The sequence below is a fragment of the Magnusiomyces paraingens genome (assembly GCF_902498895.1).
Source record: "Magnusiomyces paraingens strain CBS 517.90 genome assembly, contig: contig5, whole genome shotgun sequence".
Taxonomy (NCBI): domain Eukaryota; kingdom Fungi; phylum Ascomycota; class Dipodascomycetes; order Dipodascales; family Dipodascaceae; genus Magnusiomyces; species Magnusiomyces paraingens.
In genome coordinates, this window is record NW_022474071.1 from 37450 (window position 1) to 62943 (window position 25494).

At 33.0% G+C, this 25494-nt stretch overlaps 8 protein-coding genes across 8 annotated transcripts; 6 read left to right on the forward strand and 2 right to left on the reverse strand.

The window, feature by feature from the left end:
• Positions 1-2081: 2081 nt before the first annotated feature.
• Positions 2082-4976, forward strand: SAPINGB_P005672 (uncharacterized protein; the record flags this gene model as incomplete). The annotated part of the gene is made up of 3 exons (XM_032000386.1): positions 2082-2088; positions 2428-2472; positions 2569-4976. The coding sequence occupies 3 exons, from the start codon at positions 2082-2084 to the stop codon at positions 4974-4976; spliced, it is 2460 nt and encodes an 819-aa protein (XP_031856277.1).
• Positions 4977-5196: 220 nt separating this feature from the next.
• Positions 5197-6649, forward strand: SAPINGB_P005673 (uncharacterized protein; the record flags this gene model as incomplete). Its single annotated transcript, XM_032000387.1, has 4 exons — positions 5197-5298; positions 5619-5630; positions 5674-6246; positions 6305-6649. The coding sequence occupies 4 exons, from the start codon at positions 5197-5199 to the stop codon at positions 6647-6649; spliced, it is 1032 nt and encodes a 343-aa protein (XP_031856278.1).
• A 79-nt stretch (positions 6650-6728) lies between these two features.
• On the reverse strand, positions 6729-7418 carry SAPINGB_P005674 (uncharacterized protein; the record flags this gene model as incomplete). Its single annotated transcript, XM_032000388.1, has 1 exon — positions 6729-7418. The coding sequence occupies one exon, from the start codon at positions 7416-7418 to the stop codon at positions 6729-6731; it is 690 nt and encodes a 229-aa protein (XP_031856279.1).
• Positions 7419-7743: 325 nt separating this feature from the next.
• SAPINGB_P005675 (uncharacterized protein) lies at positions 7744-8379 on the forward strand (the record flags this gene model as incomplete). Its single annotated transcript, XM_032000389.1, has 1 exon — positions 7744-8379. One exon carries the CDS (start codon positions 7744-7746, stop codon positions 8377-8379), a length of 636 nt encoding a protein of 211 aa, XP_031856280.1.
• A 1003-nt stretch (positions 8380-9382) lies between these two features.
• SAPINGB_P005676 (uncharacterized protein) lies at positions 9383-10789 on the forward strand (the record flags this gene model as incomplete). Its single annotated transcript, XM_032000390.1, has 3 exons — positions 9383-9776; positions 10333-10366; positions 10423-10789. The coding sequence occupies 3 exons, from the start codon at positions 9383-9385 to the stop codon at positions 10787-10789; spliced, it is 795 nt and encodes a 264-aa protein (XP_031856281.1).
• A 369-nt stretch (positions 10790-11158) lies between these two features.
• On the forward strand, positions 11159-12094 carry SAPINGB_P005677 (uncharacterized protein; the record flags this gene model as incomplete). Its single annotated transcript, XM_032000391.1, has 1 exon — positions 11159-12094. The coding sequence occupies one exon, from the start codon at positions 11159-11161 to the stop codon at positions 12092-12094; it is 936 nt and encodes a 311-aa protein (XP_031856282.1).
• Positions 12095-12312: 218 nt separating this feature from the next.
• On the reverse strand, positions 12313-14754 carry SAPINGB_P005678 (uncharacterized protein; the record flags this gene model as incomplete). Its single annotated transcript, XM_032000392.1, has 4 exons — positions 12313-13575; positions 13658-13938; positions 13987-14032; positions 14086-14754. 4 exons carry the CDS (start codon positions 14752-14754, stop codon positions 12313-12315), a joined length of 2259 nt encoding a protein of 752 aa, XP_031856283.1.
• A 2524-nt stretch (positions 14755-17278) lies between these two features.
• On the forward strand, positions 17279-24589 carry SAPINGB_P005679 (uncharacterized protein; the record flags this gene model as incomplete). Its single annotated transcript, XM_032000393.1, has 4 exons — positions 17279-17352; positions 17404-18263; positions 18330-18417; positions 18466-24589. 4 exons carry the CDS (start codon positions 17279-17281, stop codon positions 24587-24589), a joined length of 7146 nt encoding a protein of 2381 aa, XP_031856284.1.
• Positions 24590-25494: the final 905 nt, after the last annotated feature.

The window sequence follows — 25494 nt, forward strand, 5'->3', positions numbered from 1 at the left end:
GAATCTGACTAGTAGAAATTTAGAGCTTTGTAAATTGTAGAGATGATTCAAGGAGGAAGCCCCACCTTCAAAAGCAACCATATACCCCCTCCCCTGTCGGTGATACCAAAAGATACATACATAGGAGAGCCTATCTTGCAGTTATGGTTTCAGAGTAGAAAATGTTGATTTAGGATGTAACACGACATCACTTGTAATAAGCCAAAATGATGGCTGTACGGATTTCTTTAGTTCATTGATACCACGGCCAAGAATGTTGCAATTGTTAAGAAGGTGGTTGGCCCTTTTTTTTTTTTTTAGATTACTCTTTACACTAATTAGTGCATTCATCTTAGATGGAGGATTAAAGCAGTTTTTGATATGGGCTATTTTTTTTCTTTTACCTTATTTTTATTTGATTTAATTAAGGTTCTAAAAATCTTACAAAATATTGCATGAGACATTCCAGTTTTATGGGTTCATCTAAAACCCACACGACAAAAAGCATGTTATATATTTAAACTGTTGAATCTAACAAATGATTTTATCCTCATCTTCAGCAATAGTTTCAAATTTTTTTTCCCCCCAAAAAACCAAGCTATATTTTTACCTGAGATAGAGAAGAAGATAACTTAATACGCTACTTTAATTAAATTTTCTAAACTGACAAATTTTTAGGCCATGGACATTACTTCGATTTTAAATAAAAACGAGAATGAAACTGTAGGGGTTACACCAGACTTTTTCAAAATTTCAAATCAAAAATCAAAAAGGGCAAAAATTTCAATTACTAAAAATACAGTGTCTTCTTTCTTATCAAAGCCAGAATTAACCCAAGATTGTTCACCAAATATCTCACCTTTATTTCCACTAAAATCTTCTCGTTTACAATCTTCGGAGCCATCTCCATTTATTTTAGAAACATCTGAAAATAGCTTCAAAACAAATGCTACCTTGAAAAATAATTCATTTGAAAGAAATGATATTTATTTAGATAAATACATTCATAAAGAGTCATTACTATTAGAGGATACGACATGTTCGTTTTCACTTTCACCCAATACATTATCGTTACAAAATAATATTCCTGTTTCTTTAAACGAAATGACAATTTCCCATAAACCATTTTACAGTTGCAAACCATTTATAGAAAGGGAAAATCTCATTACATATTCTGACAGGAATGTCGCTTTATCTGATACCTTACAGAGTTATATGCATGAGAATCCAAATCCAATCTTTTCAAGTGATCTAAGTCCTAATTTATTGAATGATCGAATTATTCACAATAATCAAAAACATAACGAGAAGGAAAAGCGAAAAAAAGAAGAAGAGATTCTAAGTAAAATTAAACAACAAGAATATCTAGAGAAAAAACAAAAAAAACAGGCAAATAATAATATGGAGGAATCAAACTCGATTAATTTACTGAATAATCAAAACAAATACGGATTTAAAAGATTAGAACAAGATAATACAATAAATAAAAAAAAAGGCACTGCATTAAGCCTAGAAAAACATTCGGAGGTGAAGCTTGAAATAAATCTAAAGAAAACAAAGGTTGAACAGCGTTCATTACTGAAAATTAAGGATAATTCACAGAAAATGTCACGAAAAATATTTCAAAAGGATTTAACCAGTAATATAAAAAATAATCTAGGATTAATAAAAGAAAAAAATTATCTAGAAGAAAATCAGGAAACCAAAAACAAAGATGAAGAGAAAACTCAGCAAGAGGATCAGGAGTCGAACCAGGAAACAAACCAAGAAGATGGACATATGGGTGGAGAAGAACGGGAACAACCAAATAAAACAAATAAAGCGAATGGTAAAGGAGGTGACAGAAAAGAAAAAAGACAGACACCTGATAAGCAGGAACACGATGGAGATGAAGAAAAATATGAGTTACAGACTTTACAATCTAAACTTTTTTCTTGTATGACATGCTCCAAACAATTTACCAGACGTTCTGATTTGGTTAGACATGAAAGAATACATACAGGGGACCGACCAAACGTTTGTGGAATATGTGGAAAACAATTTATTCAACGTTCTGCCCTTACAGTTCACATGAGGGTTCATACTGGAGAAAAACCCCATAAATGCGATGTATGTGACAAGGCTTTTGGTGATTCTTCTTCACTTGCACGTCATCGTCGAGTTCACATAGCGGGGAAATGTAGCCCACCTTTTTAAATATAAGTGATGTTTAGTTGAATTATTTAAGTAATGTTGATAAGCTTAATAATAATAATAACTTATAACTAATTAGGTAATTATTTATCCACGTTGCAGTGCAAAGAAATCCTCAAGCCCCTTGATTGACTATTTTGTAATTCATAACTCGAGTTTTGATATACTTCTTTGCTAATCGTATTAAGGAAAGAATCAAAATTAAGGATACTGGTATTATGATATCTTTGCTAAGACAAAATTTTTGGATTATAGTCCCATTGATATCTATAGCTGTGGCGTTTTTTAGTCACAAAACAGGTGAGTGGATTTATTTGTTATTTGTTATTTGTTATTTTAAATTTTTCTAATTTTTCTAATTTATGATTTATTCTGATTTGTAATGTTATTCTTTAGAGACAGATTCTTGTGCTGATATAGCGTTATCAGGATATTGGTTACAAGATCATCAAAAGCTCAGTAATTGGCAGGCACCTAATTGCATTCTTCAGCATTATACGTCCAAAGATACTTCAAAATGTTTAACAAATAAAAAAGTTGTTTTTATTGGTGATTCAACGGCCCAGAAAACCTTTTATGGCTCGATTAGAGCTATGAATAGCACTTTGGGAACCGAAACAACCGAAACAAATGAAACAAATGAAAAGTTTTTGTTTAGTGACTCCTCCTTTGAGTTTATATTCGATCCATTTTTAACTGCTGATGGATTGGATTTTTTTAAAAATACCCAAAATAACGAGAATACTGCTTTTGTTTATATTTCCTTCGGTCTTGAATATGCACAGAAATTTCCTGATAAATATCAAAGCGAATTCCAAAAGGCTGTAAAAGACCTTGCATCTGTTCTTGAAAAAAATGATGTTAAAGTGTTTATTGCACCTGTATTTACCCCATTTTTTGAAAAGCTTTCTGGTAAAAGTAGTGAAGACTTTAGTACTGTGAGACTTGAAACTCTAAATAATATCCTGATTAATGCTTTTCCAACATCTAATAATATTTTAATTACTCAAGTTTTTAATTTGTTAGCTGAGGGTCGAGGCGATTATTATGACAAAGAAGGCGTCCATTATATTGACCAGATTTATAATCTTCAGGCTGATATTTTGTATAATATGGTTTGTAATACTAAAGTTTCGACTTCTTATCCTTTTGCCAAAACTTGCTGTTTAAACTACCCTAAACCAGCTGGAACTTATCTTTTTGTTTTTTTGCTAACAGTAGCATTTATTCCAGTAATTATGATCGGAAACTACTTATTAAAAGGCTGGGGATCAAAGGTGTCAAATGGAAACCCCAAAGCCAAAATAACTTGGCAAAACGTCCAAGGAGCTTTTATGATTTTTTCCCTTTGCTTAGCGTATGGTTTTTTTTGTGACCGTACACAGATTTTTTCTAAAGGAAACAAAAATTTTAAGTGGAGCGAATTTTCTGGATTATGTATAATATCGTTACTTTTTGGTTCCTTTACCTCAATCAAAATTGCCAATCCAAAAAACGCAACATTTTTAAATCGATTTCAAACAGATGAATGGAAAGGATGGATGCAGATTGCTATTTTAATATACCACATTACTGGGGGATCAAAGGTATTACCAATATATAAGGCAATCAGAGTTATGGTTGCTTCATATTTATTTATGACAGGTTATGGCCATACTGTATTTTTTACCAAGAAAGCAGATTTTGGTCTTAAAAGAGTAGTTTCTGTTCTTTGCCGTCTTAATATGCTAACTATTTTTTTGGCTTATGTTATGAATACTGATTACTTATTTTACTATTTTTCTCCATTAGTAACTTTTTGGTTTGGAATAGTATGGTTAACATACAGAATCTTTCCCCAATACAATATTGGCCTAAAATCGTCTTTGATAAAAGTAACTATTTCTGGGATTTTTGTCTATTTTTTCATTTCGATTCCTGGCCCATTGGAAGCAATATTTTGGGTACTGGAGAAATTGGCCCGTATTTCATGGAACTTAAGAGAATGGAGATTCAGGGTTATGCTCGATATTTGGGCTGTTCATGCCGGTATGATAACTTCTATTCTAGTTAATAATGACGAACTTCATGATTTTCGCAGCAAACTGTTAAAATTTCGACATTTGGGCCTAGTAATTGGATCAGTTCTTTTGGTTAGTTACTGGGTTTTAAGTGGAAGATATGAGGAAAAAACAGAATACAACAAAGTAAACAAATACCTTAGTATTCTTCCTATCATCGGGTTTGTTCTTGTTCGTAACACCCCTTCTTTAATAAACTTTTATTCTAGAGGATTTGCTTGGTTTGGAAAAGTTTCCTTAGAAACTTTTATTCTCCAATTTCATATTTGGATGGCTGCTGACACCAAAGGGATTCTATATATGATTGATATGGGGCTGCATAATAACAAGTACAATACTACGAATTCATACATCGAACTAGTCCATTCGTATGAGATTCGCCACTTTGTCAACTTTTTTTTCATTTCAGTGCCCTTTCTTCTTCTTTCAGAAAGAGTTTCATATGCTTCAGGAATTCTAACTTCATTTTTTATCAATCCTAAAGACGTATTTGAGTTAGAGTCCAGTGAAAATTCAAATACGATAGCAGAACCTATTCCATTGAACAATTTGGCTGAAGAACGGTTGGAGGATAAAGAAAGTGTTATTGGGCTTGATAACATACATGCGACATCTTATAGCAATTCTACATTTGTCCGTTTACTTCAAAAGCTTTGGGTGGTACTTTCGGCATTATTACTAAATCTTAAGTTTCGTCTTGTTTTTATACTTTCGATACTGCTGATTATAAACTTACTCTGGTAAATATGTGATATAATATGTAACTTTATTATTAAACTTTCAGTAACATGGATTAAAACAGGGTAAGTTGATGTAACTACTTTACTTATTGTTTTAATTATATTCCTGAGTTTATTTCAGTTTACTTACTTGTTGAGCTTATTTAAAACATTTAATTTTAAGCAATATTCTAAATTTTAAACATTCATTTATTTTTCATTCAGAGGATATAATTTAAACATTGATGTCATTTTCTGAAAACGAAGAGCCTCCAGAGCTTTTTGATAGCTCACAGTTTTCACTTGATAAATCTTATAATCCAAAAGAAGACCTTGTTGAAAATCAAGTAAGTAATCAATGATAAGAAATTATTTTTCGAGTGAACTAAAAAAAAAAATAGTCAAAAGTACCTGTTACAATTATTACTGGGTACCTTGGCAGTGGGAAATCGTATGCAAAATTACTATTATTGATATTCGAAATTGTTAAATTGTTAAAATTTAAAATTGACATCTTAAAACTAGAACATTATTGAATTTTTTAACAACTCAAAAAGAGAAAAAAATTGCTATTATATTAAACGGTGAGTAAAATTCCAGGCTTAAATAATTTTTAACGTAGAAGAAAATCTTTATTAACTTGTTTTTCAATCGACTTTTATTTTAGAGTTTGGAGATTGTAAGTATATTTATAACCGTGCTATTATTGTTGATACTAATAGTTTGTTACAGCTGTTGATATTGAGCGATCATTGGTTGTAAAAGACGGGGAACATGAATTTGAAGAATGGCTTGAACTCAATAATGGATGTCTATGTTGTACAGTTAAAGATAATGGAGTTCAGGCAATAGAAAATCTCATGAAAAGGAAAGGTAAATTTGATTATATTTTACTTGAAACAAGCGGTGTAGCAGATCCAGGTCCTATAGCGAATATTTTTTGGTTGGATGATGGTTTAGCTTCAGAATTATATTTGGACGGAATTGTTACTGTTTTAGATGCGGAAAATATTCTTAAATCATTGGATGATGTTAATGAAAATGATGGGATATCGACAGCGCACGTTCAAATTGCTTTGGCAGATGTGATAGTTCTTAACAAAATCGATCGTATAAAATCCAATGAAAAATTAGATAATATACACAAACGTGTTGAAGGAATTAATTCTGTTGCTAAAATATATGATACCAAATTTTCAAATGTTCCATTAGATGTGATTTTTGATATTCGCTCCTATGATTCTAATAATACATATATCGAAAAAAGCTTTCATTCACATGGATGGCATGATAAGGTATGTTTTCAAACATTTTAAGAAGTTTAAAAATAAAAACTAAATGAAAAATATTTAGAGGATAACGACCGTTGCAGTATCTTTTCCTAAGTTGAATGCAAAAGAATTAACTGCTTTTGAAAACTGGATACAACTTGTTCTTTGGGAGGGTAAATTAAAAGAGTCAAATGTTGAAATTCATAGATCGAAAGGGAGACTCGTTACGTTAGATGACAAGGTTTTTATTTTACAAGGTGTTCGACAAACTTATGAATTAGTTCCTGTTTTTTCTAAAGCGACCGAAGAATGGAGACTTTCTAAATTTCCTTCCAAGTTAATTTTTATAGGAAAGAACCTTTCAAGGTCACTTTTGCGAAATGAGTTATCGAAAGTGCTTAAACTAAAAAGTGAAGAGATATTATAAACATATTAACTATTAATCCTTTATAAGCATACTTATTATGCTTGTAATAAATATATAAAATAAAAATAAAACTTTCAAACTAGACCCCTCTCCCTGAAACAACAATATCATCATTGGTTTTTATTCTCTTTTTCTTTTGCAAAGATTCTTTTTCTTCTTCAAAGCTCCATTCTTTGGCAGTCAAACAAAATTTTTCGGGTGGCAATCGAAGACCCCATTGCTCATGAATTATTGGTAAGGGTCTTCTGTTTTTTTCTTGTGCCAACTCTAATAACATTTCTTTTGGAGGGGCAGGCTTAAATTGATAATTGAGACGAGCTGCAATGGCTAATCTGACATCTTCTGTAGTAAGGGGTTTCTGAGCTGGACCTAGGCCGGCAGGGGTAATGGAAGAATGGGCGTGATCATTATAAATAAGTGCATCTTGTAAGATTCCATGTGTGAATCTGTAAGCAAAATCCATCAATTGAAGAGGAACTCTATCCTCGTATGATGTTACACCCATTGATGCCAATATTAAATGCAAAAGTCTAACATCTCGTGGAATAACAGATGGCAAATCTTCTTTCGATGATTTCAAGGGATCTCCACTGTTTATGTTTTGCTCGTTTCTTTGGCGTATGCCATTCTCTCTGTTATCTGTAAGTACACCATTAACTTCTTGAGATTTAATCTTAGAGTCGACTAAAACATTTCCATTACTTATATCTTTAGATTTATTTGCAAGTTCTTCAAGATGCCCAATTATTTGCTTCTTTGATTCTTCCATAATGAATAGAGATGTGGAAGAAAAGAAATTCATTATTTAATAGGTTACGGATATGAAGCTGGAATTTCTTATTAACTAAGTGTCTTTTTTCTCGAGGTTAGGGTTTTAATTTCCCTTCCCCCCCATACTTTACCATAGTTTGTCATTAGGCTTTTTTGACAAATATAATAGAGTGACACTTGAATATCGTGTAATAAAAAGCTGCCTTACTTTTCCGAAAATCAACACATCCTTTGTTTTTTATTATTATTTATTTTACAAAGACTTAAATACGGAAACCCTATCAATTTCTTTTGTTTATTTAAGACGCAATATTTTTCTAAAAATGAAAATTTTTTTTTCTATCGCCACCCTGATTCCCACTGCTCTTTTAGTTTTCATGTCCTTACTTAGAGGAGTTGATGCTGAAGATTCCCCTAAAATAACCAATAAAGTTTATTTAGATATTGAACAGGATAATGTACTTCTTGGGAGAATTGTGATTGGCTTGTACGGAGATGTCGTTCCTAAAACTGTTGAAAACTTCCGTGCTCTTGTCACTAAGGAAAAGGGATATGGATATGAGGGATCTATTTTTCATCGTGTCATTAAACAATTTATGATACAAGGTGGTGATTTTACTGAGGGCAATGGAACTGGTGGAAAATCTATTTATGGTCCAAAATTTCCAGATGAAAATTTTTCTGTGAAACATAGTGCTTGGAAGCTTTCTATGGCAAACAGCGGCCCTAATTCAAATGGAAGTCAATTTTTTATTACTACTGTTTCGACACCCTGGCTTGATGGAAAACATGTTGTTTTTGGAGAAGTTTTAGAGGGTTTTGATGTGGTGAAAAAAATTGAAAACACACGAACATCTTGGGGTGATAAGCCTGTTAAAGCCGTTAAGATAGCCAAATGTGGAGAAATCTCTACGGAAAAGCCGATTTCAAATGAAAAAGAAAAGAACCAGGATCTATGACTAGTATATTTTTCATTATTATTGTCAGGTTATTGAAATCAATTCAAATCATATATTATGTATGTAACAATCTTGGCTGAAAAGATGTGCCTAATAAACTTGATATATAAGGTTTATGATTATCCCTTGAATAAAAACAAACAAAACGAAAACTTTTTTTTTGACTTCGAAATTATAAAATTTCAAAACTTAAACACGATCTTTTATTTTCAAATACACTAATATATGTTTGATGCTTATAAGCATAGTAAACTTATCTAACTGCAATTACGACTATTTTGTTAAGGCAAATAAAGCTTTTGATAATTATAACAAAAAATATTTATTGAAGGAATAATTTGCTTTAGTAAACATTGTTCAATACGTCAATTGGAAACCTTGTTAAGCCTATCCTAATTAGGATACAAAAAATTGGTAGTTGTCACACCACAACAAAATTTGTCACAATATTTTGAATACCACCTCTTTTTTTTTATGTAAGATTAAAAATCACACAACGCACCAAGAACGAAGAAAACATACAAAACAAGTGCCCGCTCTGTGAAGCGGAACCGGAAACCCCCAAACACATACTCACAGCATGCCCATGCTATGACTTCATCCCAACTTCCCTTCGCACTGGGAACCCCTTTCACCTTTTCACGAACGACCTTTATGACATAATCTCACAAGTCGTCCAGACTGCAAAACTTGACACCCAAGACAGATTTTATTAAACGCCGAGTTGCCGTTGGGATTTCCTCCACGTTTAATAATTCTATTTTGGCCAAAGTTCTGGCAGACCGAAAACCAACTCCAAAACCACTCACAAGCAACCACGCGCCTTCACAGCTGGCATAATAAATTAGGGAAAATTAAAGACATTTAATTTTTTGTAATATATTTTGTAGTACAGTAGAAATAAGGCAGAAATTAAATAGATTATGTAATTTCAAAAAAAAAAAAAAAAAAAAAAAAAAAATTAAAAATCACACAACTTAGTTCATCAGAAATAAAGTTAAACATGAATGTTGAAGTCGACCCCACTGAGGATACTGAATGGAACGATATCCTTCGAGAACATGGAATTATTCCCCAAAAACAACCATCACAAGATGAATTAATCGAGGAAGCATTACAGGAGTCTTTAAAAAAGGCACATGATAATCGGTTGGAAAACAAAACATTGGATGAACTTGATGATTTAGAGGATGAAGAGGATGAGGAGTTTCTAGAATTATATCGCCGCAAAAGAATGGAGGAGCTTAAAGCACAAACTTCTCGAAATAAATTTGGAGAACTTTCAACTATTAGCAAACCTGAATATACTTCTGAGGTTACCGATGCCTCAAAAAATGATACGTTTGTATTTTTGCATATTATGTACAATGGAGTTCCCGAATCTAAACTTTTGTCAGGTTTGTTTCAGCGAGCAGCAGAAAAATTTAAAGATATTAAATTTGTGCAAATTGACGGCCGACAAATAAATGAAAATTATCGTCCTGAAAGTTGTCCTACAATTCTAGTATATCTAAATACTAATGTGAAGAAACAATATGTCACATTAAAAGAATTAGGAGGGATGTCAACAAAAGAAGAGGATATAGAAGAAATGCTAATTAACATGGGTGCAGTTAAAGATAGTGATCGACGACTATTAAAGAACCAAGAAGAATATGGAGAGATTAGAAAGCATTTAACAATACGAAGTTCTAGGGATAAGAATTCAAATAACTTACATGAAAGCGATGATGATGATGACTTCTATGATTAAGTCAGGGTAACCTATGAGTTAATTTAACCTACATAAAATTTAAGCAAGCTTATGTAATTTATTTTTTACAAAAATTTTATACTTGGAATTAGATTAGATCTTTTTTAAACAAAAAAAGTTTTATTTTTTCTAGTTAATAAAAATATCATAGTATCAAGCAATCATTTGTAATATATAAAAAGCTAAAATGGTAGTTTTAGCTAGCAAAAGAAGAAAACAAAAAAGATATACACGGTATGTATTATTAGAGAGGATGTTTTAAGAAGAATTAATTTTAATATGTACTTTAGGGCAACCGACCAAATTTTATATGATGACATGAAAAATAAAGAATCCATAACCAAGCTTAATCACCAACCATTAGATGAAACAAAACCAGGATTAGGCCAATATTATTGCATCAATTGTGCTAAATATTTTGATTCCGTTTCTGCAAAGAATACTCATATGAAGGGCCGATTTCATAAGAGACGAGTAAAAGAGCTTAAAGAAGGACCGTACACTCAGGAAGAAGCAAACTTTGCTGCTGGACACAATGTTAAACTATATTTACAAAAAAAAGAAGAACGAGAACTTCACCAAAAAGCCGAGCATGTTGTCCAGGAAGTTGAATCTGGTGACAAAAAAAAAGACGAAGACAAGGAAATGGAGGACTAAAATATACTAAATTTAATTTTTATTTTTATTTAATTGTGAAAAATCTGAAACCTGATTTATCTGTTCAACTTAACGTAGTACACTAAGTCTCTTATAATAACAATATAATAAATAATTAGTTATTTTATTAAACTATGTTTAACAGGGCCTCATTTATTATAACCAGGTTAATTGTAAATAATTAGTTATATTAATAAGCGTTTTTTAATTCTGTAGTCTACTTATTTAAACTAATTTAGTACTATTACTTTTTCAGAGTTAAACTCACTAAAGTTTACTATGACTTATTAGTGAACCACTTTTACCTGGATAAATTTAATTAATATTTATTGACAAATATAGATATATAACTAAAACTAAAATTAACAAATGACTTTTGCTTTTCGTCATATTTTTCGATCTTCAAAACCTTTTAATTTATTAAAACGGCCATATCGACTTTTACCTGGTGCCTGCTTAGGTCTGGGATTGGGGTTCTATGCTTTTCATCACTACAAAAAAAAAATTGTGTTTCTCGATTCACCAACTCAAGGCGTACCAGATCCCAAGTCTGTATTAGTCTCCAATGAGCAAGGAAAACTTTTTGTTCAGCCTCAAACGAAATGTCCCCCTTTTCCATCAACTATCTCTTTATCAGATTGCCAATCGTCAAGCACTTGTTATGAGCTCTTGGGTGTCGGTGTAAGAACTGTGTCATTTTTATCGTTTCATGTTTATGCAGTAGGAATTTATATTGCAAAAAACGATATACAGTTAGCACATTCAATTCTGAATTTTTCAACCAAAGATTTTTCATCTGGAAGTCTTAAGGATGCTCTTTTTGATCCTGATCTAGGCACTAAAGTCATTTCTCACCTTCTTGATCATGGTGTACGTTTTGATATTAGAATCGTTCCTGTCAGAAATACAGATTTTAGCCATCTTCGTGATGGGTTTGTACGAGGAGTTTTAAATCATTCTCATTATAAAGAATTAATCAATCATCCAGCTATTTCAATGTCAGACCCGGCACACGTTAAACTCATTGATGAAATGGGACAAGGTGTTAATCAATTAAAAATAGCCTTTTCTCGAAAAATGTCTGTTCCAAAGTATAACATTATTCATCTAGTTCATGACTCAAATGCTTCCTTGAAGATATCTTATTTTGCTGCTCAAGCTGAAGATCCTGCTAAAGAAACAATTCTTGGAACAGTTGAAGACCCTAACGTTTCAAAAATATTGATACTTCACTATTTAACCGGAAAAAATCCTGCATCCGAGAGTGCAAGATCTAACGCCATTAATGGTCTTACTTCTTTATAATCATTTATGTCATTGAAGATACAATGGAGTATTCTTCATAATACTTTATATATTGCCAATAGTACAGATCCACCTCTATGTTCCTTTAAAGAAGTCTGCGATTTTATGGTTCATTTTGATAAACAACACCCATTCAATTCTATTTTAATTTAATTTAATTTATATTATATTATATATATATGCCTATAAATCTTCCATAAAATGTGGATTCGTAAATATTAAATTTCCAATATCTTAAAAGAGACACTGTCATCAGTTTCAACAGAAAGTTTAGCTGCAAGTAAAGCCTTTTCTATTATAGGGATTTTCTTTGAGTTATCATACAGCCAAGTCTTATCAGCAGCCAGCTCCGCCAACAAAAATCCACATAGGGTATCACCGGCCCCAGTCACACTGACAACATTGTTACTTCTTTGAGAAGGAAAATACTGAATTACCAAAGCCAAATTTTTGGAATATTGATAGACTTCAACAACTTCAGAGGTACCTGAGGTTTTTTTTAAGGAATCAATCTTATCAGGAGCATAAATCAATTGAAACAGAAGTAAGCCTTTAGACCCAAGTTTTACAAAAAGATTGGGGATATAAGGTAATATCTGAATAGCTTTGAGTACAATTCCGTCATTTAACTCAGCTTGAATTTGTGGGGAGATTTTAGCTAAATTTTGAATTTTGGATCTAAAAGTGTCACCCAATGAAAGGGAATCTATAACGGGAAACCATTTATTGACATCAAAATATTCGTTTTTAGAAAGCTCTTCATGAAGCGATGTTAGCTCATAAAAATTGGGAAAAGCAAAATCAATAGAGTTATTCGGAATAACATCTTTTAACAACTTTGAATGTAAATTAAAAGGCACTTTTGCAATAGCTCTAGCTTTGAAAATTGAAGTAGGTTCAAATCCTAAAATTGAATTACATTCTCGAGAAGATTTAATGACTGCGTCCATTTGGTCATGTCCAATATTTCCATCAAAAAGAACACACTTGGGTTTTGATGACTTTATGTTTTCTTCAATAAAGTCTTTTTTAATATCTTCAAATATTTTCATATCCGAGCATGCAACCAAAAGTTCGCCAGAAGAATCATGCATTGCTACATAGTTCCCACTAGGATGCTTGCTTGATAGATATAATCCAGTTTTATCAAAAGGCAAATTATAATTCTCAGAAAATTCAGTGTCGATTTTATCAGAAATTTCATTTAACTCTGATTTACCAATAGATGTTATAATTTTTGAATTCACGGATAGTTTTTTTCCTCGTAGCAAACTAGCTTTAGTAACATTATAGGCAACACCACCTAAAGTTTTTTTGATTGTTCCAGGTATTGAAGTAGGCTTTAGTCCTGTGTTCTGATTAAAAGTACATGTTGTGTCGATTGCTAATCCACCCACAATTATGCATTCAAATTTTTTGGCAGTTTTATTATTGCCTAAACTTAAATAAATATTTGAAGGCTGGTTCAAGGTTCTCCCTTTCTGATTTAAGTTAGCAAAAGTGAAATTCAAAATTAATTTTAAATTCGAATCTAATCTTTAGTTTAATTTTTTAATGACTTACCTCTATTTGCATCACACTCAACTCACGAGAGACACTTGCAGCAAAAGCAGCATTATTGAGTAAAAATGCAACATTTGTTTCAAGTGATTTTCCACCAGTTTTTTGCAAAATCTGCCCCAATAAAAATGGTGTGATATGTTTACCGACTATATTATTATGTTCTGCTTTAATTAGAGCTTCAGAAATAATTTCGTCAATATATTGCTTCGGTAATGCTATTTCTTCGGGAGCAGGAACGCAAAATACAGAGCCTGAGGAAAGGTTTAACTCTTTAATATTGTCTGATTGAATGTTAGTTTTATTTCAAAATGCATAGAAACGGAACTTACATATAATTTCAGCAACTTCTCTTGGGGTCTCAAAATTATAAGGTGACTGTACTATCAGTAAAAAAAATCAAATTTTAAAAGGGAGGTTTTTAAACTTACGGAAACACCAGAATCAGAGGTAAAAAATCCAGGAACATTAGTTCCCTTTGGACCTAAAGTAGATACATAAACCCCTTTTGTTTCTAAATACTCTATTGTTCTAGGTATATCTAAAATGGATTTTGGTCCTGAACATATGACACCAACAGGAGTTTTACTAAGCTCATCAAGATCTGCAGAAATATCCATTGTAAATTCTACTCCACGGTGAACACCTCCAAGCCCACCTGTTGCAAAAACATCTATTCCCACTTTATGGGCAAAGATCATTGTGCTGGCAATAGTTGTTCCTCCCATAAGCTTTTTGCTCATGACATAGGGTATATCTCTTCGAGACACCTTAACAGGTTTTTTATCATTTTCAAATTTAGACATCTCAGAAAGAACAGTGATATCGCTTTTGGATGCACCAACTACCGGTTGTCCATTTATGAAAGCAATTGTTGCAGGAATTGCGCCATTTTTACGTACAGTATGCTCAACCTCAAGTGCGAAATGAAGATTTTCAGGGTATTTTAATCCATGAGTAATAACTGTAGACTCTAGTGCAACAATAGGCTTTTTTTCTAAAAGACTTTGCCGAATTTCTTCGGAAATTTTTATAGAAATATACCGTTTTTTTAAAAGAGATCTTCCATCCAAAAAAATTCTTTTAGACAATGTCAACATTTGAATTAAATATTGAATATTAAATATTGAATAAAATAAATATGAAATTTGGCTCAGCAAATTTTTTTCTGAAAAGCTTGATAATAAATCTCCATGAAAATGTATTTGATGATTAATATTATACTTTTTTAGATTTTATGAAATAAGCATCCTAGGGCAAGTAAAATTTTCGTGGTTAGGGTTTTAAAAGAACATATTGTTGTCAATATAATATATATTATATACCTAGTTAAGATTACTACAGTACTGCAGCTTGAATTGATAGGGATATCCTTATGAAATCTTCGCACAATTACCAAATTTTTAGAGAAACACCCAGGAATATTTTTTTAATTTAATATCCTATTTAATTCTAGCTTGAAAAGATGACCTATCTGTTTCTTTAATACACACAAAACTTGCATGGTTTATGTTGAAGTGTCTCTAAATAAATTTTACCACTTAGTTAAAGGAGGTAATAGGTCCAAGCCTTTTGACACGCTTACTTATTTCAACTTTAGATACGTCACTGAAGTATCTGATTATTACTGTAACAGCACTGACATTGTTTATCTTAGTTTTACTGTCGCCATTGGTAGGAATAATCTCATCGGTAAGCATTTTTACTTCCACTGACCACTTGTAATTAGTGGGAGCAAAGTAACCAGTGTGTTTCTCCCTCATCGATAAAGTCGAAAAAGGTGCATTAGATGGTTTTTTTTTTTTTTTTTTTGCTTTATACTTTAATACCATTTCGAGTTGTCAATGATGAGTAGGCGATATTTGTACTTTATTTTTTAATGAACATCATAGCTATTCCCTATAAGGAAAAAAAAAACGTACGCTACTATTGTAAAAAGACCTATAATTGTTAGTAACAATTTTCGGAAGTGATCTTAAGGAAATTTTGGTGCTTGGCTTGAAAATTTTAGCATTGATAAGACAAACTAGAATAGCTAGATAAAATCTATAGAGTGTTTTTTGCTGAGGAATTAAATGAAATGCTTAAAACGAATATTTCATACAATGGACATTGGTTCTTTTAAACAGTATATAGCTTTTAAAACCCTTTTTTTTACATTTACCTTGGAAGGATTGAGAAATAAATTTAAAGCGGTAAAGACAGATAAGGACGAATAGAAATAAATGAGATAGGCTTGACATTTGATTTCATATTCTTCCCAAGCTTGAACCAGAAATTATTTTTGGCCTGCGAGACATATAAGCATAAAAGTCGAATTAAAAACCTATGGAGAAAACGAAAGTGCATAGTCAACGCCATCATTTCTATTACTACTTCATTAAGTATTAATAAAGAGGATAGCGTTGATGCCTTTACTATATTTTGATTAACCATAAAAAAATCAAAAAAAAACGATCATTGCTAAAAACTATATAATATATAAGCCTTCTCCATCATGTGATTTATTGCTTTTAACAAGTCCTCTACTAGCAAATTCCTTTAAAATTCTAGCAAGATCTTTACTATTTTGATTTGATTCCCATGGAGAAGCAATGTTTTTTAAGGCAGATTTTAAATTTTTAGTGTTACCAATGGCTTTGATCGAAAATCGAGCACCCAACAGTCTCTGACATTCCATATATTTTTGTAAAAAAACATCTTCAATTGAAGATTTAAGATTAAAAAAGTATATACCTGTTATCAGTTTAGGAGAATTTTTATCAAATTTCAATTTTTCTATTAAATCATCCGAAATTAGGTCCATATTTCTTTTCAACCAAAAATCATCTAAATTTCCATCTGTAGAAGAGAGACAAGCCTGTAACAAAATAGGCTTTATCATCATGAATTTCACATCAAGGTTATTGCAATGTGATGAAATTTGACGAAAAATGATAGAATTATGATCTAAATTTTCATTAAATGCACTAATGACAAAAAAATCTGTTTTTTTCATTGTCTCGTAAACTGAGTTCATTTTAACAGATGACGTGCTTATATTAGAATAGGGAATAAATTTGGGAATTGTTGAGATATTTAAATTATTCTCTACCTGGTTATGAATATAAGTTTCTAAATTTTTTTTTCCTCCAAAATCTTGCATCTGGTATTCATTAAATATGTATCTATTAATTTTTTTCTCAGTCTTCAAATTTTTACATTTATTGATATCTTTAAGATCATTTAAAAATCTGGGCTGTGTGCGCACAATACGGCGCAACATAAGGGTGTTTTTCATTATAATAAATCTTTATGGTACTTTTTTTTGATGATTATTATTTTATACTTTTAGATTTAATGAAATAAGTATACCAGTTTCTATTATGTAAACGTTACAAGTTATAAAAATCTAACCCTAAACCAGAAACTTGGAAAACATATAGTTATCTATATGTTTTCCAAGTTTCTGGTTTAGGGTTAACTAATTAGTTAACGTACCACCACATGAAATCAACTCTACTATTATTTTCAATAATATCGTTATCATTTTCCCACTTAAATATCGTTTTTATTTATTATATCTATATTAATTTTAAAATACTTTGATAAAAAGAAGTACTTTAAAATTTTTTTACAGTTGTTATGCCATCGCTTCCCAATTCTCTCCAGCAGGAGGGTTTTGTTTTAAACGGAATTTTTGCTGGGTTGAGGTCTAAGTAAGTTTTTTTTAAAAAATAAATTATCAAAGAAGCTAATGATTCAACTAGAAATCCTGAAGAAAGAGATAAAGCTGGTACAGAACTTCAACAATATTTTTTGACAGTTGGAGTTGAAAACTCAGAAAATGGATCACCAAGACCAAATAATGAAATTAACAAAAGAATATTTGAATTTTTAAGAAGTACAGATGTTTCTTCAAGACTTGGAGGTATTACCGCAATAGATAAGTTATTGGATGTTTATCAATCGGATGAAATGTCAACTAAGGTTACAAGATTTGCGAATTATTTACGTTCAACTATACCAACTAACGATATTGAGGTTCTTCGTGCAGCTGTTAATACTATGGGTAAACTAACAGCTTACGAGGGTCTTGCAGCTGAAATTGTTGAATTTGAAATCACGAGGGCTTTAGAATGGCTTCAATCTGATAGACAAGAAGCAAGGAGACATTCAGCTGTTTTAATGATAGCAGCCTTAGCCAAAAGCAGTAAAACACTTTTATACTCTTATGTTAATCAAATCATTGATGTTATATGGGTGGGCCTTCGCGATTCTAAAGTTTCCATTAGATTAGATGCAGCAGATGCTCTTCATTCTTGTTTAGAAATTCTTGTGGGAAGAGATACAGATGCACAACAAAAATGTTATCGCAAGATTTATGATGGTGCATTGGCGGGACTAAAAATTGGAACAACTGATGATATACATGGAACATTGTTAGCTTTCCGGGAATTACTGAGAACTGCTGGTATGTTTATGCAGCCTTATTACAGTGACGTTTGTGAAACTGTTTTGAAATACAAAGATCACAAAGATTTACTTGTAAGAAGAACTGTTATCCAAATACTTCCTATTCTTGCTCAATACAGCCCAATAGAATTCACAAAGAAATATCTCTCGGATAGTATGAATCATTTGATACTTCAGTTCAAAAAAGAAAGAGAGAGACCAATTGTTTTCGTTTCGATAGGCAAAATTGCACTCTCTGTACGAAGCAATATTGCGTTTTATCTAGACCCAATACTTGAAGGCGTTAAAGAGGTGCTAACGTCTAAAAGGTAAGTTAGGGCTTTTTATCCAATGGTTAGTAACTAATTTCTTTTTAGCAGATCGAGAAGAGAACAAGAATCGGCAGTTTTTGAATGTTTAGGAATGCTTTCCGGTGCTGTTGGCCAGGCTCTTTCCAAACATTTATCTAAAGATGTTTTGGACCTTTTGTTTTCGTGCGGTTTGAGTGAGGATTTAAACAAATGCTTGACTAAAATTGTAATCAATATACCTCCTTTACACATACCAATTCGCGACAGGCTTTTAGATATTATAAGTTTAACTCTTAGTGGTTCACATTTTCAACCTCCAGGGTCTCCCAACTCTTTGCAAAAGATCAATGTCGTTGCTGCTATGGAATACAGAGAAACAATGATTAACAGAGATAGCAACAATAATAATACATCTCAGGATTATACAGACGATAAAGTAATTGTATTAGCGTTAAGGATTCTTGGTTCATTTGATTTTAAAGGACAATCGCTAAGTGAATTTGTAAAAAATTGTGCATTGTATTACATTGATCATGAAAATCCTCAGGTGCGAAAAGCTGCCGCTCTTACATCAATCAATTTATTTACCGCTGACCCTATTTGCTATCAATCGAGTTCACATTCATTAAAATCTGTCAACCAAGTTTTAGAAAAGCTGCTAACGGTAGCTTTAAGTGACCCTGTTCCTGAAATCAGAAGAGAAATTTTAAATTCTCTTCAAAGTAAACTGGATTACCATTTGGCTCAAGCTGAAAATGTTCGGATGCTATTTATGGCGATGAATGATGAAGATTTTCATGTCCGTGAAGCAGCAATAACAATTATAGGCCGCCTTTCAAGAATTAACCCTGCTTATGTTGTCCCATCTTTGAGAAAAACTCTACTTCAACTACTTACAGAACTTGAATTTGCGACAATTTCAAGGAACAAAGAAGAAAGCTCTAAACTTTTAGGGCTTTTGATTAGCAGCACGAATAATTTAGTTCGACCATACATAAAACCAATTTTGGCAACTCTTATTCCTTCTGCAAAAGACTCTAGCCCTCTTGTAGCTTCGAGCGTTATTGCTGCTATCGGTGAACTATCTAAAGTTACTGGGGAAGATATGTCACCATATTTTTCAGAGTTGATGCAACTAATATTAGATACACTTCAAGATCAAAGCTCAGCAATTAAGCGAGATGCTGCTTTAAGAACTTTGGGCCAACTTTCCAGCAGCTCAGGTTATGTTATTGATCCTTTGATTGACTACCCACAACTTTTAGGTATACTTGTTACTATCTTAAAGTCTTCTGACCAAAATTTAACTTTAAAGCGAGAGACTGTTCGTGTAATGGGGATTTTAGGAGCTTTGGATCCTTATAAACACAGAGAGGTCGAAAGAAAAACTGAAGACGATTCTACAGAATACGATTCAGCTCCTATCGATGTTCTTTTATTAATGCAAGGAATGAGTCCTTCTGCAGAGGAGTATTACCCTACAGTAGTCATAACAACCTTAATGAGTCTTTTGAAGGATCCTTCTTTAGTCACTCATCACAACGCAATCGCCCAAGCAGTTTTACATATTTTCAAATCTTTAGGGTTAAAGTGTGTCCCTTTTTTAAATCAAATCATTCCTGGCTTAATTAGCGTTATTCGGTCTAGCAGTCATGTCATGGCGGAATTTATTTTCAGACAGCTTTCCAATTTGATTCAAGTTGTCAAACAGCATGCGCGTCCCTTTCTTCCATCAATATTTGAAGTTGCGCAAGAATATTTTTCTATCCCCATTTTACAAACTGTCATTCTTTCATTAATAGATTCAATTGCTCAAGCTTTAGATGGAGAGTTTAAAGCATATATGCCTCGATTGCTTCCTCTTTTAATCAACCTTATACAAAACGATAAGTCACATATGCGTGATACATCTGTTAAAGTTCTTAATTCTTTTATTATATTTGGATCTACTATTGAAGAGTACGTAAATCTTATTGTTCCTTGCATAGTGAGTATGATCGAATATACTCCAATAAATTTACGAATTGCGGCAATTGAAACAGTAGGTGAGCTTTGCCGTACTGTTAATCTAAATGACATGGCACCAAGAATTATTCACCCATTGCTACGGACATTAAATCTTGAGGTTGAGGAGCTCAAAACACCAATTGTGAATACACTCTGTGCGCTAGCATTCTCAATGAATTCTGAGTATACAATATTTATTTCTGTTGTGAACAAATCTTTGCTAAAGCATAAAATTCATGCACCAAATTATGAACAACTAGTCACCAAAATTTTAAATTCCGAGCCTCTGCCTCAAAATTTAAATCCTTACAGAAAACGCATCAAAATTGGAGATGAGTCATCTCCTGCTGACGTTGCTACTCGCAAGCTCAGAGTAAACCAAATGCATCTTCAACTAGCATGGAACACATCACAGCGTACAACTAGAGATGATTGGCTGGAATGGCTTCGAAGGTTAAGTTTGGAATTGTTAAAGGAATCGCCTTCACAAGCTCTTCGTGCCAGCGCAAGTATTGCTGGTGTATATGCACCTTTAGCAAAAGATCTTTTTAATCCTAGCTTTTACAGCTGCTGGGGGGCACTTTATGATCAATACAAAGAGGATCTTGTGAGGTCTTTAGAAATTGCTTTAACTTCACCAAATATACCTCCTGAGGTTCTTCAAACTTTATTGAACCTAGCAGAATATATGGAGCATGATGAAAAGTCGTTACCAATTGATATTAGAACGTTAGCGAATTACGCTCAGAAATGTCATGCATACGCAAAGGCACTCCATTATAAAGAACTGGAGTACATGCAAGACCCAAAAACCAATACCATTGAAGCACTTATTACCATCAATAATCATTTACAGCAGTCTGATTCAGCTATTGGCATTCTAACTAGAGCTCAACAACATCATAGTCTTCAATTAAAAGAAACATGGTACGAAAAACTTCAGCGTTGGGATGATGCACTTGAAGCTTATAATCGCCGAGAGAAAGAAGATCCTGACTCTATGGAAGTAACAATGGGTAAAATGAGATGTTTACATGCTTTAGGAGAATGGGAACAACTGTCTAAACTTGCTCAAGAGAGATGGGCGAATTCAACCTATGACATTAAAAGAGCAGTTGCACCTCTGGCAGCAGCAGCGGCATGGGGATTAGGTGAATGGGAAAGAATGGATACCTACATCTCAGTAATGAAAAGTGAATCGCCTGATCGTTCATTTTTTAATGCTATTCTTTCTATTCATCGTGGTAATTACAATGATGCATCAAAACAAATTATTATTGCCCGGGATTTACTTGCAACGGAACTAACTGCACTTGTTAGCGAAAGTTACAATCGTGCTTATGGTGTGGTTGTTCGTGTCCAAATGCTTGCTGAACTTGAGGAAATAATCACTTATAAGAATCTTCCTACTGAATCCGATACAAGAAAAACAATGAAAAAGACATGGATGAAAAGACTGAAAGGGTGCCAGCGAAATGTGGACATATGGCAACGTATGCTAAAAGTTCGTGCTTTAGTAATTAAACCCAAAGAGGATATGGATATGTGGATCAAATTTGCTAATTTGTGCCGTAAATCAGGAAGACTAGGCCTTGCTGAAAAATCATTAAGCCGAATTTTAGAACCAGATGACAATGATCGGAGCACTAGCGGAGTTGTCGAATTTCTTCCAAAAGTCGTATATGCGCAGTTAAAATATGAGTGGGCTAGGGGAAATCACGAAGAAGCTTTGGATAAGCTTATGGAATTCACAAACAGAATGTCGCATTTACTGAACTTGCAAGATGATGATCTCATTGCCCAGCCGTTGCCTTCAAATAGAACTGATGTGTCGTCTACTGTTAAAGAAAATACCAGGCTCCTAGCAAGATGTTTTTTGAAACAGGGTGAATGGAAGGTGGCTTTAAGAGAATCTTGGATGACTGAAGGGCCTGATACGATTTTAGGGTCTTATTTGCTTGCTACTCATTTTGATGAAAGTTGGTATAAGGCTTGGCATAATTGGGCCTTGGCTAATTTTGAATTTATCACACTTTTTGATACATGCAGTATTCAAGGAGTGGATACTGATCGTCTTATTCAGCACCATGTTGTTCCTGCAATAAAGGGATTTTTTAAATCCATTGCTTTATCTGAACAAAAGTCCCTTCAAGATACTTTGCGTCTTTTAACTTTATGGTTTAAATATGGAGGCCTTGACGAGCCAGCAAAAGCAATGGCTGAAGGATTTCAATTAATTCATTTGGAAGTTTGGCTTGGAGTTCTTCCACAATTAATTTCAAGTATTCATCAACCTGACCCGGTAGTCAGTAAAGCTCTGCAAAGCTTATTGACAGAGCTTGGAAGAAATCATCCTCAGGCTTTAATTTATCCTTTAACTGTGGCTATTAAATCGGATAGTGCTTCTAGACAAATGGCTGCATCCAGCATTATTGATAAAATGCGACAGCATAGTGCTACATTAGTTGAACAAGCTGAGCTTGTGAGTTACGAATTAATTCGTGTAGCTGTTCTTTGGCATGAACAGTGGCATGAGGGCCTTGAGGATGCTTCAAGATACTATTTTGGAGAGCACAATATTGAAAAAATGTTTTCCACATTAGAAGGATTGCATGCAATGCTTGACCGTGGTCCAGAGACATTACGTGAAGTGGCATTTCAAACCGCCTTCGCTCGTGATTTGCATGAAGCTCATAACTGGCTTATTAGCTATCGCAGAACTAACGACCCAGCAAACCTAAATCAGGCCTGGGATATTTATTACAATGTTTTTAGACGAATAACCCGACAACTTCCCCAAGCACAAACTTTAGACCTCCAATATGTTTCTCCAAAACTTCAAGCTGCAAGAAACTTGCAACTAGCAGTTCCTGGAACTTATATACCAGGAAAGCCTATTATAAGTATTTCAAAGTTTGATCCTATGTTTTCTGTGATTTCATCAAAGCAGCGCCCTCGACGTTTAACCATTAAAGCAAGTGATGGAAAGGATTATCAATATGTATTAAAAGGTCATGAAGATATTCGCCAAGATAATCTTGTTATGCAACTATTTGGACTTGTAAATACGCTTTTATCTGATGATCCAGAATGTTTTAAACGCCATTTGAATATTCAACAATACCCTGCCATCCCCCTATCTCCCAAATCTGGTCTTTTGGGCTGGGTTCCTCACGCTGATACATTTCATGTATTAATCAGAGAATATCGTGAAGGAAAAATCCTTCTTAATATTGAATACCGAGTGATGCTGCAAATGGCACCTGATTATGATAGTCTGGCACATTTACAAAAAATCGAGATATTTACTTATGCATTAGACAACACTAGAGGCCAAGATTTGTATAGAGTTCTGTGGCTTAAAAGCAGATCATCTGAAGCTTGGCTAGATCGTCGAACTCAATATACTCGTTCTTTGGCTGTTATGTCAATGGTTGGATACATTCTAGGTTTAGGTGATCGTCACCCTTCTAATCTCATGCTTGACAGATATACTGGAAAAGTAATTCACGTTGATTTTGGTGACTGCTTTGAGGCTGCTATTTTGAGAGAGAAGTACCCTGAAAAAGTACCCTTTCGTCTTACTAGAATGCTTGTTTATGCTATGGAAGTTTCCGGTATAGAAGGAAGCTTCAGAATAACATGTGAACATGTTATGTCCCTATTACGTGACAATAAGGAATCATTGATGGCTATTCTTGAGGCATTTGCTCATGATCCTTTAATCAATTGGGGATTTGATATTCCAATGAAGACAGATGGTCCAACTGTTGCCACTCAAACTGGCCCTGGAGGTCTAGTAGGTGGAATGGGGGGACTTATGGATTATGGAAATAATGGGTTTCTTAATGATGATAGAACTGGGAATGTGACTAAAGAGGATTCACGAACTGGACGAAGCTCAAATGGTACATCTGCACTTTCTCTTTCAGCAATCAAAGGAGGCGTAGCACCACCAACTGAGAAAAAATCAGAGTCTCAAATCACGGCCAACAGAATTCAAAGATCCCGTGATAATCGTGCAGATATTGTTCTGAAAAGGATCACGGATAAACTAACAGGAAATGATTTTCGAAATGTTAAAGATCTTGATGTTCCTACCCAAGTCGATAAGCTTATTTTACAAGCTACCAATGTGGAAAACCTTTGCTTGCATTATATTGGGTGGTGTTCATTTTGGTAAATTACTATAGCAAATTATACTTTTTTGTAACTTTAATTTTTTTTTTAAATATGTATCTTGTTATTCAGTTATATCAATTTTTAAATTTAATTTTAAAGCCTCTACATAAAATTTGACAGAAGGGTGTAACTCAGGTTTTCCTGGAAACGGAGCTGAGAGAAACGATTCAATTATTTGCTTATCCATAGATTGATAAGCCAACCCCAGTTGATTTATTTGACTTAACGACTCATTTTCCTCAAAAAAAGTACCTGGGAGTTTTAAAGGATCTTTTTCATAGTAATCTTTGCTAAATAATTCACCTGGGGTAAGAGCATTAAATTTCTTAATGTTATGGTTTATTTCTAATAAACCATATTCACATTTTGTTTGCTTATAATTTGAAAAAAAAAATTCGGTTTGCATAACACCCAATATTTTTCCAACTAAAATTCCCATATGTGCACCATGCATATATCCGTAATCAAATCCTTTTTGAAGGTATTCTTCTTTTGAAACTGTTATTCCAGATAAATACCCTTCTGAATTGTGTTTTCTTTCAATATGAGATGTAGATAATTGCGTATTTAAATAGTCATGATTAAATGATTCTTCGTTAAAAAAGTCTTCCTCACTTTCTTCAGAAATTTGCGACTCGTTTGAAACATCATTTGGGCTTTGAATTTCTTGATTTGTTAAACGTCTTATAGATTGATTATTAGATCCACAAGTATCTAATATATCAAATTCATTATAATCAGACAGTTTCATTGTTGAGATATCAAATAAATTAACCAAGAGATAGTGTAGAATAATAACTTTTTACCAGAATATTTATAATTACCCTATATAATAATTATTGGTATGCTTATGCTTGAAATATTAGTAATATTCATGAATGCTGTTGCATTTTAGCTTTTTACTAA